Here is a 15,933-nt window from a genome sequence, read left to right on the forward strand (position 1 = left end):
GTAAAATACACAAGACAATTTTATAGTGACAAGTATTAGGAAGAAAATAAAAATAGGGTAATGTGATAGAGTGATGGGAGTCTCTTTTATACCCTGTGGTCAAGAAAGGCCTCTTGAGGAAAAAAAGAAATAAAGGCCTCAGAAGAGGGGAAGTTAGAGCTCAGCTCTGAATACAAAGTTGCCAACTCTGCTGGAAGGGAGTAGTGGCAGGACTGAAATCCTATCACTCAGAACACTGAGGCAGGAGTTCGAGGCCAGCCTTGGGCTACATAGTGAGTTCAAGGCCAGCCTGAACTATATAGCAAGACTCTGTCTCTAAATAAATAAATAAATAAATAAATAAATAAATAAATAAATAAAAGTTGCCAGCTCTACAAAAGTAGTAACAATCTGGAACTACAAATAGAAAGTCTCTGTGTACTAGTAAAGCAGGTTATTTCTTTCCTTTTGTTAATTCCATTCTTCGTGCCTAATAGAAGTCATGCTTGACTTTAATAATAGCAAATAACATTTTTAGGACAAAAATTCTACTAAATGTCTATTTGAATTATCTTAGTTAACTCTTACAAGACAAACCAGAGGAAGACATTAAAGGGACACAAAATAACTGGCTCAACTGAGCACAGTGGATATATGGCCAAGCCCACAGTGACCTAAACCCAGACTTCTGACCCTAGCATCTCTGGGCTTTCAATTAACTAAGTCTCACTGAACCCCGAGCATCTGCAGCCAGCTTGAGGATCTGGTTCTTCTGCTCAACCAGCCTGATGTGTTCTCCAGACCTCCCATGTCCCCCACACCCACAAACCTAAAGCAGACCAGGCCTTCGCGGTTAGTCCTGCTACTGTCCCTCCTCAGAAGGTGAGCCGCAGGTTCTCTGAAAACTAAACTGGGACTTAACTCATCGCCAGAACAGAGGTAAAGGCCATCATGGAACATGTCACCTAGGTTTAAGACAAGTTACAACAAATAGGGCCGGGGATTTAGCTCAGTGGTTTTGCCACCTGCTGCACAAGTGCAAGGACCCGAGTTCGATCCCCGGATACCAAAAAATAAAAAAAAATTAAAAAAATTAAAAATACAGGATGCTCAGTTATGTCTCAAACATTGCAAGAGACATACTTATTCTAAAAAATTATTTTTCATCTGAAATTCAAATGTTTTTTACCTGGCAATATACTTGAGGTACGAGCTCCCAGGCCCTTTGTAGGAGCAACCAATGATGTCTCCACAAACATTTGAAGCATCCTATTAGATGGAACACCCAAGGGATGTACTTCAGGGGAAGGGAGCCATAAGGGGAAGGCCAGAGAGCGTGAGCACGGGGGTAGCTTCGTTGCTTTTCAATTATGGGAGAAGGGAGGGCTGAAGGAGCTCCCTTGAAGGACTTAGATTTTTAGAACTACTTGCCTCCTTCACTGTCCCCCAAATCTGTGCCAGGATCGCTGTCCTCTTTCGTGAGACCCCCCTCACCCTCGGTCATCTCAGGGGGAGCCGGTAGTACTGGCACGGACGCCCCTGAGCGCGCGCAGCCCCGCCCCTGAGCGGGCCACGCCCCCTTGTTGCTGGAGACTTTCTGGGTCAGCTGGTTCCGGCGTCAGGCGGAGGGTTGGGCTGGCTCAGCTCGACCCTGCAGGGCTTGTTTACTATGGCTGATGATCTGGAGCAGCAGTGAGTTAATCCTGTCTCTTTCTCTTTTCTCTGTCTCTCTCTGGGCCGTGATCCTGGGACTGTCTGTGGCTGAGGAGCAGTGTTAGACACCTTCCCACCTTTCCTTTCTCAGGTCGGCTACCAGGGAGGGCTGGGAGTTGCGTTTGCCTGCTTTGCTTTTGCCCAGAAGAGGCGGTTGGCAGCGCCTGGCGAGCGATGGTTGATGAGCTTCGACTGCAGCTCAGTGACTCTTACTTTCCACTTAGTCTTCGTGATTGCCCCTCGACTAGTGCTAATGCGCGAGATTCCCCCCTAATGCAGCGTCGTGGGACGCGTGTTGAGGGGGCAGCATCGGGCTTGCTCGTCCAGACGCCCCGGGACAAGACCACAGTGGTCCTTGTGAAAATTGCTGGTCCTAGCCCGACCCGGGGAGGGCCTGGGAAGAGGGAGAGGTCCCCGCTGCGCTGGATTGGTGTGGAGTGATGGGCTTACAAGTTTCTTCAGCACTCGCCTACTGAGACACGTTACCGCTTGTATCCCTAATTGATAATGCTTTTGATCCTCACGACATCGTTAACGCAGTGGTTTCAGAATTAGATTTGTTAGATTTAGTATTGTTTTGTTTTGTTTTTTAACTAAGGGCATCAGGTTTGGGATACCACCTGTAGGTGGTGTGACTAGCAGTTTGCAGTCTGATAGCAAGGAAAAGTTGCTTCCAGGAGAATGACTCAGCTCCAGGCCATGCCTTGGGTTTCACCAGTACAGGCCATTCCTGGACCTTTCGGATCTGTAAAATTGATAGTCCAGGAAAACGAATTAACTTGAGGACGATAATAAATCGCTTCCTTGAGCTTGAAGGACCTGCCCACGAGAGTATTGCTAAGATGGTTTTTCCAAGAGAAAATTAACAATGCTTACAAAGATTTAGGGAAACATTATTAGAGCTTAAAGAGATACAGGTCGCTCAGCTCAGATTTACAAATAAAGAAGCTCAGGCTGTTAGACTTTGGAGGATTTGCCCAAGATCACAGAAGTCTGGGTCAGGGTGCTCTCCCAACACAGACCTCCTTTTGCTTTACTCCCATCAGGATGGAGAACAGGCCAGGCTAAGTTCATGACTGGGTTGCCTCTCAGCTCCTTGCCTCAGTTTCCCACATCTGCTCTTAACCTAGTATTGAGGTGAAGTATTGAGCAGATACAATGTATTGGGAGCCATTTCCTGTACTTTACCTGTAATATTTTTGATGAGGAAGAAAAGCAAAGTAAGGGACTTCCTCAGAATACCTGCTGAGCCACCTGTGGCGTCGTTCCCATGGGACAGCATTTCTTATGAGCTCTGCTTTGGGCGGTGTGAGGCCCAGGTTATGATCTGACCTGTCACCGTCTCCCTGATGCAGAAAGTTTGTCTCTTGAGACACAAAATTCTGTGGTCCTGGTCTCCATGCTTCAAGCCATCAAAGAATTCCAGTAAAATATTAAACATTTTTAAGGGTCTCCCTGGGATTAGATTGATTGAAACGGGCAGCTGTCATCTGGCTAAAACCATTGATGTACTACTCCCACCACAAGTTTTCTTTCAAACTGCAAACATTTGAGAGTTTCTACTTGCAAAACAGTGGGAATGTAGACAGCTTATGATTTAGCTGAGGGAAAAGAATGTTTACGAGGAGTTTTTCTTGTGCTAGGCCTTATTTTGTGTGCTTTAGGTATATTAACTAATGCTTATAACAACCCTATGATGCCATGTGTGGTGGTGCACACTTGCAGTTTCAGTACTCAAAGGCTGAAGCAGCAAGATCATAAGTTTGAGCCTTGCCTGGTACCTCAGCAAGACCCTGTCTCAAAAATTTAGAAAAAGGGCTGGAGATACAGCTCAGTACAAAGGCCTTGGGTTCATTCCCCAGTACACTAAAATAAAATGAAATGAAATAAAATTCCTATGAAGTAGATACTTTTATATCCCTTTAAACGAAGAAACTGACAAGAAAGACTTGCTGGTAAGTGGCAGTGCTGGATTAGAACTCCAGCCTTCTGGCTTTAGATCACACCTCCCTTCAGAAAGCAGATAGACAAGTGATGATGTCGTACATTGTGAATTTCATGTATGGCCTTGAAAAGCTGAGGCTGGAAGGTCCAAGGAAGAGAAACAGAAGCCTGGATTTGCGATCTGGCTTCTAGTTCCGCTCCTTTTCCTAACTTGTAGTATGACCTCTTTTGAGGTTTGGCAATCAGTTTGCTTATCTGTAAAATAAAGAGCTGAACTAAATGATTTCTAAAGAAACATCCTAATCTAAATTTCTATGGCTCAAGTGATTCATCAAGATGCCCAGTAAGTACTGAAGGGTTTCGTAATGATTCTCTCAGAGAACCGTTATGCTGATGGTGCTGATGTTCACAGGCCCTTCCTGTAGCTGTTGGTGTCTGTCCTGAACTCCTTTTACCCAGCCAGAGTTCAAGAAAAAAGAAATAGCATGTACAATGGGAAACAAGAATAAAAACTGTCATTTGTTGAGCATCAAATTTGTGGTAGGAATCTGACAGGGTTCTTACAGATCTGCACACAAAGGTACATTAACAGGCCACAGCCAGGCGACTGGGCAATGATAGTACAGTACTGCAATTCAGATCCTGGAGGGTTTTTTTTTATTCCAAGGATGGTGCTTTTAATCTCTACCCTGCAATGACTTAAAGGTACTGGGTTTGAAAGAGAAAGCAGCATGAGTTAGCTTGTCTGTTTTACAGCGTTCTCTGGAAGATGAGGGCTTGGGCCACCTTTTTACTCACTTTACAATCTGGAAAACAAGGCCAGAGGTAGCCTTTGTCCTGTTGGTGAATGACAGCAGGACTTGAACCTAAGTCTCCCTCCTCAGCCTCTTGCCTGGCTCACCTCAGCTTAGTGATTACCCGAGAACATGTTTGGGCACTGACACATGCTCATACTTCTAGAGGCATGGAAGAGGGCCAGGAGCCCAAGTGGCATGGGGATTTTTCTGTACCACCCTGAAGGAACAGCTAGTCCTGGGGCTGGCAATGGATAACTGAAGTGTTAGTTAAAAGTTGCTTTCTCTCCCGTCTTAATCTCCTTAAACACAAATTATGATAACCAGTAACAACAAGGAGTTGTGAAGCTCAAATGAGGTAAGTGTGAAAGAGCTCTGTAAATGATATAGACATGGTGTTTTGAATATCTGTGGAAAAAGGAGCAGGAGGTTGTTAATAGCCATTTACCAGGGAAGCGAAACAGTCTATCAGGCAAGGATGGCATTGCTCACTGCCATCGTGGGTAGCTCCCCTCAGGCCGGGAAACACCCTGTACTCTGATAACTCTGCTAACTCTCAGCGAGGCTGAACAGCATCAGTGTTTCCTTTCCAATGTTGCCAATAAGTATCTGTCTCCTTGTCCCAGGCCTCAAGGCTGGCTGAGCAGCTGGCTGCCCGCTTGGCGTCCCACTTCCATGTCGCAGCTGAAGAATGTAGAAGCCAGGATCCTCCAGTGTAAGTAGAAGAGACAGTTTGTCCCCGCTTCCAGGAAGAATGCGGAATCTGCCCAGAGCTGGTTACACCAAGCCCACGGATTCCTGATTTATTAGTGCATGGGTTGGGAGGAAGAGATGTCAGTGATCAGAGGGAGAAATAACACAGGACACCAAATTCCTTCATAACAGGTGCTCAGCTTCTCGCTACCCATGCCCATCCCCACCACACCCTACAGCTTTCTCCAAACCCTCCATGTAGTACTGTGTGTTAATGCACGTTCACAGACACATATGTGCGTGCTCCGCCCACTTCTTCCTTCTCCGCTATCCCTGCTTCCTCCTTCTCTCCCCCTGTTTCCCAAACTCACAAGCACTTCTTAATTTGCCACCTTCCTACCTGAGGATCAGGAATACTACACTGTCCAACACAGATATTTCCTGTGTTCTGTTCAGCTGTGGCCACCACCAAATTGGTCCCAATTTGGGACCAACTGTCATGGTCAGTGGTATACTGGGGCAGACATTCCATGAAGAGTGGTGGCCACTGACTCAAACAAGATCTTTGAGCCACATCTCCCCTTGTTGCCCTTATGATCATCCCTCACCTTGCCCCTACAACCCCAGCCATGGCCACCCCTTCTCTATGGGCCTGAGTAAGGGCTTTCAGAGCAGCCTGAAAAGGATTAAAAGAATCTAGTCTACTTCACCCAGGCCATTGTGTTGAGTCACCGATGCCACACCAGCACAGCAAGCACTGCCCCACCTCACCATCTATGAGCAATAAGCCCAAGGCTCAGCACCCTCCCATCACCCCCTGCACCTGGCTGGACCACAGTTCTGCCCATCTGTCAAGCCCTAAGCACACACACCTTCAAAAGCAATGGACACAGGAGCTCTGAGGAATCAGTGGTGTCTCTGCCCCCTGGACCCAAAGGGAGTTGAGCTCACAGCCTCAAGGAATGAGATGGCCCCTCAGATTTCCTACAGTCTACATCGTCCACCCATTGGGCTTGAACTTGGACTCTTTAGGGTATGTGGTACAAAAGAAAAAATACTCTGAATAATTAAGTGAGTTAGGAAGACTAAGACTATTGGAACAGGGGAGAGAGATCAGGCTCAATTCTGAATCCTACAAGGACAAGTGGGGACTTAAAACTGAGGAGCCCCTGAGTGAAGAGGTCACTGGGTAGAAAATAACTAAGAGGCGATATCACAAATGAAAGGTTCTTACTAAACTGACTTAACAGGATTCATTCTGAAGGAAAGTGAGGATTTAGACATCAGAGGTAGGGGATGAGGAATTTAATCAAATACAAAGGGTGAGGAGATTCTTGTAAACCTGACTTAGTAGAATTCTTGGTAAGACTGAGCTAGGCAGGCTGAAGACAGGTGGAAACTAAAGTCAAGACCTAGTCAAGAAGAGAGCTCAGGAAAAAAAAAAGAGAGAGCAAGCTTAGAACAGCTTTCCTAAAGTTTAGTCAAGGAGAGTCTTTGTCAGTGGTCATTGAGTTTTGGAAGGGAAGAGCTAAGGGAAGTTGGAAGGCTTGGAAATAGAGAGAAAAACCTGAATAGTCAGTCCAGGCAAAGTGATTTTTGCCATCAGGAAGCAGTCTTGGTCTGGGGGGGGCGGGTAATTTGTTTGTTTGTTTTTAATTTAGTTTATTGGTAAATTTAGATATACATAGTGATCACATGATTCATCATATGGAATTTGTACCTGTACATGATATATCTTAGTTCTTATTTTTTTCCCATTCCCCTTCCCTCCTTGAACCATGTGAAATAGGAAGAAAAAGTTCAAATGGGAAGGGGCACTAGGGAGGGGGGAGGGGGAAAGGAAGAAAGGGAAAGGGGGGCGGAAAGGAGAGAAGAAAGATAAAATAGAAATAAAGTAGTCTTGTTGGGCTGGGGATGTGCCTCAGTGGAGCCGCACCTGCCTGGCAAGCACAAGGTCCTCAGTTCGGAGGTACTGGGGAAAAACAAAAAAAGAAGTAGTCTTATTGATTCACCATGGCATTCTCTCCTCCCCAGGTCTCCAGAACAAGTTCCTGGCCCGATATGTGTCACTCCCTAACCAGAACAAGATCTGGACGGTGACTGTGAGCCCTGAGCAAAAGGACCGCACCCCACTAGTGATGGTGCATGGCTTTGGGGGTGGTGTGGGCCTCTGGATCCTCAACATGGATTCGCTGAGTGCCCGCCGCACACTGCACACCTTTGATCTGCTCGGCTTTGGGCGAAGCTCAAGGCCAGCATTCCCAAGGGACCCAGAGGGTGCCGAGGATGAGTTTGTGACCTCAATAGAGACATGGCGGGAGACTATGGGGATCCCCACCATGATCCTCCTGGGGCACAGTTTGGGAGGATTCCTGGCCACTTCTTACTCAATCAAGTACCCTGAAAGGTAATGAGCTACCTCTGTCCTTCATGACCTGACTCCTTGCCTTGCTGGGAATTTTCCAGTATTCATTGCCAATACTTCTCTTCCTTCCAGGCAGTTTAACGGCAGTGGTACAGCCAAGCAAATCCAATGTGTTCTTTTTCTTCCTGTGATGTAGAGTTAAACACCTTATCCTGGTGGACCCTTGGGGCTTTCCCCTCCGACCAACAGACCCTAGTGAGATCCGTGCACCTCCAACTTGGGTCAAGGCTGTGGCATCAATTCTGGGGCGTTCCAATCCACTGGCTGTTCTTCGAGTAGCTGGGCCCTGGGGTGAGTATCCTGCAGATGAAAAAATTCACTCCTTCAACTAGGGCTGTCCCATTTAACCAGGTCTCACCTTGTCTTCCTATCATCCTCCCTTGTTCATCAACAGTGGAACTAAGCCTTGCATTGTTACTTACAGCCATTAATCTGGACCAGACTTCTTTGAGGTCTCAGAAGGTTGTTTTTCTTCCCCTTTATCTTCATGGAAAAAGTTTTCCTATCCAAGGAACAAATGTGCAAAATAGCTACCCATGCTTTGGCACACTCTGAGAGAGAGGAAGGGGCTGTGAGGTGACTCTTCCTCTGTCTGCATGACAGCCCCTGTCAGTGACTCAGGTGCAGTAACCAACACTGGAGCCCCACCCATGAGTCACCCAGCACCTGCAGCAGGGAGGGATCAGTGACCCACAGAGGCAGGAAAGGACCTCTGAACCATCCCTTGGTCTGGGCAAGGACCACAGCTTAATCTGCTCTTTGCCACCTAGCACTAAGGAGCCGTCAGAAAATTCTTTGGATAAAAGGGAGAGAAGGAGGTGGAGGTGGGGTACCAGCCATAGTAAATACTGTCAGTAGCTCAAGCCTTCTGCCCTCACACTGTCTGTACCCTTCCCACTGGAGAGCTTTTCCTCTGAAGAAGTAAAAAGTGGATTTGCCTTATGGAAAAGATCGGTGACCCCGTCTTGGACTGATGGTTTATGTTTATAAAGTAACATTCAGTAGTCAGTTATGACGAGTGAATTGCTATTGGCCAACCTCACCAGACTTCCCTAGCCACTTCTCACAAACAGAAGACCACAAGAGAGAGGAATGAGAAGTGGACCAGTAGGACCAATAGTCACAGTGTGTTTTAGCTGCCCTACTACTTGCATTTGTTCATAAAGAGAGGTGAAAGAAACAGATTATTTTAACAGCACACTGGCACCTCAGGGTCAGGGTTGTTAAGGTCACCTCTCCACATATTTGGAAAATGAGAGGGGCCCTGGGAGGTGGTCCAGTTTCATCTGCTACCTTCAGATTAAAAGGCCAGAAGGATTCCAGGGAGAGAGAGAATATAGCTCAGATTGTAAAAGAAAAGCATCTCAACCATAGACTCTTACAGAGCTTGTGATCCTTGCAGAAAAAGACCTTGGGACTTCATTGAGCTCCAAATAACCTGGTTCCTCAGTAATGTTAAACTGTCTCTACTATAAATTCTTTGATAGCCCACTAACTCTCACCTGAAAGTATCTGGAGCGTCCCAGACTTTTGCACTCTCTATGCCACTGTAATGTTAAATGTGTAAACCAAATGATTTTATAAAGGGTTTATCTTAACATTTTGTTACAGTTGTTTAAACAGACACAAGCAGGACTCTTACCCTTCTACTGTCCAAACTGGCTTCTTCTTGTTTTCATCCTCTCTCAGGGCCTGGCCTGGTGCAGCGATTCAGGCCAGACTTCAAGCGCAAGTTTGCAGACTTCTTTGAAGATGATACCATATCTGAGTATATCTACCACTGCAATGCACAGAATCCCAGGTGAGGATGGCTCCTAGGGCTGCTTTGGAGATAAAACTCCAGCTGCAGAATGCTGTGCTTTATTTCTTCTCCCACAAAGCACTGACTCAGTTAGGGGAACGCAGGTATGAGCAGGCTCGGTCATTTCCAGAGAGCTCCCCAGGGTTGGGCACAAGAGGATGTAGAAAATAATGAATTAATTTAAACATGCCATCAGTCTCTAGAGGAAGGCCCTCTCTTTTCCCTAGAGATAGGCAGTTGGCCTGATGGATGAGAGTCTGGGAAACATTTTTTAAAATCTTTTTTTTTAACTGAAAAAAATTATATAAAACTTATTTTTTAAAAGGCAAAGAGAGAGAAGGAGAGGATGTCTGCTGTCCTTGAACTCCATTTCTCAAATTTCCCCATGATTTTCAATCTAAGATGTCATGTGACATTGCAGAGTCCTTTGCACACATACACAGTATATCCATAGAATACATCCCTACAGATAGAGTTTTTCAGTGAAAGTGTATGTATTTAATTTGTACACTTTGAAATAGCTTGTCATCACGACTGAAATTCTTTTATCTCTTTTGGACATAGATGTGGGGGTGTCCCTGGAACTTTAAGGGGTTCCTGTCTCTGGCTACTCACACAGCAGGTCCCACAGCTTGCCACCCTGCCATCACAGCAATGTTGACAGCCAGGGCAGACCCAGGAGGTAATCTTCCCCTCCAGCAGTGCCTGTGAGTGCCTGATACCATGAAGCCACATCGGTGGCACCACCTGTGTAGAGGCCTCACCCTGAGCTGCTGGGAGGCATCTCGTGAGCCAGCGCCACTGTTCCATCTCTTTCCAACCCTGCCCACATCACCCCTTGTGAGCCCAAAGCTGTGTGAAAGTGGAAATTTCCCTTTCAGCAATACTGTTAGCATGAGCCACAAACCCAGGAAGCTTTGGGGCAGGGTGGGAGCTGTCTAGCCAGCATGTCACATGAGCTCAGAAAATGGAGGGAACCCTGTTAAGCAGTGCTGTAGAAACACGGCTCAAAGTCAAATCACATACCATGAGCTTCCCACTCTTGGCTTTTCTCTGCATCCACAGACTCAGTGCTAAGTCTCACAGGCCCAACTCTGGTGTTTTCCTCATCTCGGATCTACTTCTGTACAGTGGCCTCCCAGGCAGAGCCACTGAGTCTGTCATCTTGCAGCTGGTGTCTTGGAGGAAGCAATGATGACATCAGGATAACCAGCTTTCCTTGGCCCTCAAACACCATCACTCAATTTCATAACTCCCTGAGTTTTCTTACTGGTAACTAACAAGTTCAGGAAATTCTATAATCAGTCTCTTGGAAAATGTGAAAGTTGGCTCAGAAAAATGTTTGAGAGTATGTACTTCACTTCACCTAAACTTAGTGACTTTGTGTATATTTTCATTCTCTTAATCATGAGCTAATAAGTGGGTATAATCCTCTCCGATATGTAGATGAGAAAGCTACATGACTTTATGAAAAAACATCCAGGATTGCAATTCCTGTCTATCTAACTCCAAAGTCCATAGTTTATCCACTGCATTGTGATGTCTTAAGGAAAAGTTCTCAATTTCTGGTAGCCTGGGCAAAATTCATCCCAGGGATGCTAAGAAGATCCAGGGTCTAACTACACTAAACAGGCCATGCCTAGAGGATAGCAGTGTCCCCAACCTCCCCACCTCCCACAAAGGTGCAGACCAGCCCAGGAAGCTGGCTGTGCCTCAGCCTTGCAGACGCCTCATGCTATGGCCTCAGTTAGATCCACCAAAGGAAATGACCAGGCAATAAAGTAGAGCAAATTGGCACTTGTTGCTTCTCCCGTAACAAAAAAATACCGCTCCCCCAATCCTCATGCGACTCATCCTAATTCCAGAGCCCCCCAGGAGACCCTTTTTACTGCTATAGTATTCATTCTTCAGGGTTTACCTCAAGTAAATTTCCTCTCTCTGCCCTAGCAAGCTGAATCCCTAGTCTGTGTTCTCATAGTTCTAGGATACTTTCATAAGTCTCAGGAAATTTTAAGTTAAATGTTCAATCAGATAGTCATTTAATACCCATCTTCCTAAAATGTGAGCTCTGGGAGGCTAGGGACCCCATCTGTCCTGTTCATATGTCCCCTCACCCAGCCCAGAATGTGACACATAAATATTTGTTGAATAAAAAGCAACTTATTTTATACCTGGGCCATGCTCAAGGCCATGGGTTTTTCCCCCAATTGTGACATCTGGAGATTCAGTCACCTCCTAATCTTATGCCCAGTGCTGGGCTTTGAGATGGGGAGTCCCAAAATAACTAATATACTGCCCCAACCCCCAAGGAGACCAGAAAGTCAACATTTTCTGCTTCAGGATTTAGTCTGTTAATTCCCATTCTCTATTTTGCTTCTGTCAGTGGTGAAACAGCATTCAAGGCCATGATGGAGTCCTTCGGCTGGGCCCGGCGCCCCATGTTGGAGCGCATTCACTTAATTCGAAAAGATGTGCCCATCACCATGATCTATGGGGCCAACACCTGGATAGACACCAGCACGGGGAAGAAAGTGAAGATGCAGCGGCCAGACTCCTATGTCCGAGACTTGGTATGCTGGCCCACCCAACAAGTGGGAGTTGAGCAAAAAAATGCTGTGGGGTGAATGCCAGCCTGTGTTGGCTGACTCTCATCCTGGCAGTAGAGAAGAGTGATTACAGTACAGGGAAAAGAGGAATGAACAGATCGAAATGGGGTGGTAGATTTCAAAGGTTTTGCTCACTCTGTAATATCATAGATAGGGGCTTCCCACTTCTGTGTAGTCCATTTCAGCTGAATGGCAAGTTCTTGTCCAGTAGTCAAGTATATGCTGCCACTCCAGCCCTGCCCCTGGTTATTTCTACCCCAAACCAGAGCTGTGAACATTAGAAGCCACCATGAAGACATCTCCTCACACTCTGCTTCTCCTTTGTTCTTACCTCACCCTACCCTCTCCCTCATTTGTCAATAAGCAAGTTTAAGTAGGCTGGGTGCCACCCACAGACCCTGGGTTACTGATAAAAGGAGCAGATCAGTGGTGGGACTGACACAGAAGGAAAGATGGAGGGGATGGCATAAGAGGAAGTAGAATAATGGGATATTGAGATGCATTTTTTCCCAAAAGAAAGTACAAAAAAAAAAAAAAGAAAGAAAGTATCAAGATCCAGGAAGAAAGGGGTGCATTGTTTCTGCTAAGAGCTGGTAGGTGGCAGGCAAGCAAGTCTAAGGAGAGAAGGAATGGTGGGACAGCTTCTAGTGCCTGGAATAAAGCACCATCCTACCTCACAGATCCTCTCTCTGCAGGAGATCGAGGGTGCATCACACCATGTCTATGCCGACCAGCCGCACATCTTCAATGCTGTGGTGGAAGAGATCTGTGACTCAGTTGATTGAGCTACTCTCACCAGAGGAGGAGGAGAAAGTCAGAGTCGCTCTCACCTCCCTGTCTGCTTAGTCGCCCCACTCTGTCCTTTCCTCACCAACTAACATGTGCCAGCAAGGCAGAGTCTTGGGCTGTCCCCAAGATAGGACCACATCAAAAAGAGCACTCCTGATCCAATGCTGAGGGCTGGAGACAGAAGCCACCAGAGGCCTTGAGCTCCCCTCCACGGGGAAGAACATAAAGGGTTGCCAGTGCCACCCAATTCTCTCCACGCCAAGTGGTACCAGATGATGGTTGTGAAAGGATGCTCTGAGCCACACAGCATCCTTTCTCTGGAGTGTTTGTGGGGATAGGTTCCATGCAAGAACATCTTTCTCCTCCATCACTCCTCACTCCCATCCCATGCCAGCTCCATCCAGGGGCTAGTTGACATCAGTTCCCACATAACTACCAAGAGCAGATCCTGGAGCTCCATTTACCTGCAGAGTCCTTTCCATGACCTAAGAGGTCACATCCAAAGCCCTCATGGGAAAATGAGGAAACAGGCCAAGGCAGGACATGGTTGACACAGCTCTGTGTGATCAAGTCCCAGATCTGCTGACCACCTAGTGCACATTGCACACTTGATTTGCTAAGGTTCAAGGCAGCCACCATTGCCTTGGGGCTGATCCTGCTCACTGGCTGAGTTTAAGCCTATTACCTGCCCCATATTCTAGCCCCATTATGCAGATCTACTATTGTCTACCCTGTGTCTTGGTCTTGGCTCCCTAAGCTGGGATTACTCAAGTACTTCCTTCCTTGCCCCATCTTCCTCCCAATGGGAGGCCTCTGAGCTTCCCTCTGTGCCTTGGGCCCTAAAGCCCCACATACAGTATTTATAGAGAGTTAATGTGGTTCCTGGTAGAGAGAGGGGGAAAGGCCCTTAAACCTTAGGGCCATGTCTGTATTCACCGTGCCCACTAGTGTCTGCCGTGTTTTTCTACCTGCAACCAAAGCTGAGGCCCGTCGAGAGCCCCTGCTCCAGTGGGGAGCCTCAAGCCAGCCACAGCCTGTCCTCATCAGCCACAGGGTGGTTCTCACTGCCTGATCCTTAATCCCTGCCATCTCTCGCAGTGGTCTCTAGCTCATCCCACCCCTGAACTACCTGTCAGCCCCCTCCCAGGAACTCATTCCAGGTGCTGCTCTGAGGTTCTGGGCAGTAGGCTGGGCCTGGCCCCAGAAGCAGGGCAGCTCCTGCCTGCTCCTTCACTTTTGTAAAGCCAACCCTTTTACCAGAGTAGTATTAACTCCTGGTGCTTTGTACTACTGGTCCAGCTGCCTTGGGCTCCTTTTCTATATTAATAAAGAAATGAGTAAAAACTGCTGCTGGTGATACTCATATTGTGCCACAAAAGGCTTGGTGGCACTGACTCCACAGAAGTCCATGTGGTCTCCAAGTCAGAGGGGAGCCCTGAGAGGCACCTCACTCCTCCTCCCAGTTAGTGCCCCACATGTTCTCCAGACCAGGGCAGACCATCTTAGCCAACCCTCATGAAGACAGAGGATCTAATCCAGAGGATAGGTGGGTTCAGCCCCAATTTACAGAACTGGGTGCTACCCACTGCTCAGCAGATACACTGTCTTAAGTCAATGGGCCTGTTCTTCGAGTAACTCCTACTCATCCTCCGGATATATGCTCAAATATTCCTTAGGCAGAAAAGCCTTCCCCTGATTCCCCAGACTAGACCTGAACCCCATGTTCTGTGTCTCCACAGCACACTCCACTGCCCTTTTTTGTAAAACTTGTGAACTTATGATTACTTGTTTACTGAACATCTTTCCTCCCTCAGTATAAACTACATAAGGCCAAGGAGCATTTCTGACACTTAGTTCATGAGTAAATGTTTGTTTTGATCAACTCAAAAGGAATGAGATATCCCAAGTGTTCAACTCATTTCTGATGCCTGCTATGCTGGCTGAGTTCACTTAGGTCCAGAATTCCAGCTCTAAGTGGCTTGTGATACTGCAAGTGCACCACCAACAAATGAATGGATAGACAGAACACCTCCTGGGATAATTACAAAGCTCTAATCCACCCTAGGACTCTGTCTTCCCTGAAGATCCCAATATGGAAGAAAGGGCAGGTATTTAGAGCTCAATACATGCTAGAGCTCTAATAAAGAAATACAGTCCCTGACTTTGTGGAAAATTCCAGTCTACTTGGAGAGACACAAATTGTTAAATAAATCAATAAAAAATTGCAACTGAAAGGTGCTGCCCAGGAAAGCCTGGAAAAGCCTGCAGCCGAAGTGATGGCGGCTCACCTGAGGGTAAACAGGTGAAGGGGGAGAGAGGAGAGCCCCTGGAGAGAACAGCAGCCAACTGCGAAAGGCCATTGGGGAGGGCAGCGCTGGGATGTGTCTGGGGAGGTCAGTAGGGACCAGTTCAGGCTGCCCCTCTGGCCCCGTGAAGACTGTGTACACCCTAAAAGGCAATGGAGAGAACCGGTCAGGGTGGAGGGTGTGGCAATCAGACTGAGACTGAGACAGCCACTCGGGCTGCTCTGGCACACAGCGCGAAGGGGGATAGTCGCTTCCTTCAGGGATTTGAGGCTGCTGCCGTGATCCCCACTAGAGATGCTGGTAGTTTGGACCTGACTAGTGGCTAGTGGATACAGAGTGGAGAAAAATGCAAGAGATGTTTGGGAAATAAAATTAAAGGGACGCTATCACTCTCCTGAAGAATGGGCTAAATGAAGCAGTGCAGTAGCTATCAAACCAGCTTACTGAATGAAAAACCTCAAGTGGTTTTCTGTTTGTTTTGTATCTGAGTATTAGGAATTGAACCCAGGGCCTTCACACTGAGCTACATCCCTGACACCCCCACACACACTTTTTTTGAGACAGGGTCTCACTAAGTTGCTAAATTGCCCAGGCTAGGCTCTAACTTGTGATTCTCCTGCCTTAGCCTCCCAGAGTTCTGGGATTACAGGCCTGTGCCACTATGCCCAACCTGGGGGGTGTTTATTTCAAATGTAGATTCCAGGGGCCAGGGATTTAGCTCAGTGCACACTGTGCCTGCCTCACAAGAGCAAGGTCTTGAGTTCAATCCCTGGTACCCAATAAATAAATAAATAAGATATAGATTCCTGGGATGTATTCAGTAAATCTGTCTGAAATCTGCATTTAAATGCATTCTGTAGGGGAGCCTGATGACCAGGGTCTG

At 47.0% G+C, this 15,933-nt stretch overlaps 1 protein-coding gene across 3 annotated transcripts; it reads left to right on the plus strand.

The window, feature by feature from the left end:
- The first annotated feature begins 1,529 nt into the window (after window positions 1-1,529).
- Abhd4 (abhydrolase domain containing 4, N-acyl phospholipase B) lies at window positions 1,530-14,091 on the plus strand. 3 transcript variants are annotated; one of them, XR_015445788.1, is made up of 8 exons: window positions 1,530-1,671; window positions 5,057-5,145; window positions 7,158-7,530; window positions 7,685-7,839; window positions 9,238-9,349; window positions 9,914-10,031; window positions 11,733-11,919; window positions 12,651-14,091. XR_015445788.1 is itself a non-coding variant. In XM_004865059.3 (7 exons), the coding sequence occupies exons 1-7, from the start codon at window positions 1,649-1,651 to the stop codon at window positions 12,738-12,740; spliced, it is 1,029 nt and encodes a 342-aa protein (XP_004865116.1). In that variant the 5' UTR covers window positions 1,530-1,648; the 3' UTR covers window positions 12,741-14,091. The 3 variants fall into 3 exon arrangements, 2 of the variants coding, with proteins under 2 accessions (XP_004865116.1, XP_021100169.1); XM_004865059.3 differs by lacking the exon at window positions 9,914-10,031; XM_021244510.2 differs by lacking the exon at window positions 9,914-10,031 and having other exon boundaries at window positions 1,635-1,783.
- Window positions 14,092-15,933: the final 1,842 nt, after the last annotated feature.

Source organism: Heterocephalus glaber, unplaced genomic scaffold, assembly GCF_053883595.1.
Source record: "Heterocephalus glaber isolate CG9 unplaced genomic scaffold, H.glaber_assembly_v1.0 deba00001662, whole genome shotgun sequence".
Lineage (NCBI taxonomy): Eukaryota > Metazoa > Chordata > Mammalia > Rodentia > Bathyergidae > Heterocephalus > Heterocephalus glaber.

Coding starts and splice junctions, on each gene's coding strand:
- Abhd4 (XM_004865059.3), top strand. CDS start 1,649: ATGGCTGATGATCTGGAGCAGCA. Junction 1,672..5,056: donor GCTGATGATCTGGAGCAGCA/GTGAGTTAATCC, acceptor TCCTTGTCCCAG/GCCTCAAGGCTGGCTGAGCA. Junction 7,840..9,237: donor TCGAGTAGCTGGGCCCTGGG/GTGAGTATCCTG, acceptor ATCCTCTCTCAG/GGCCTGGCCTGGTGCAGCGA.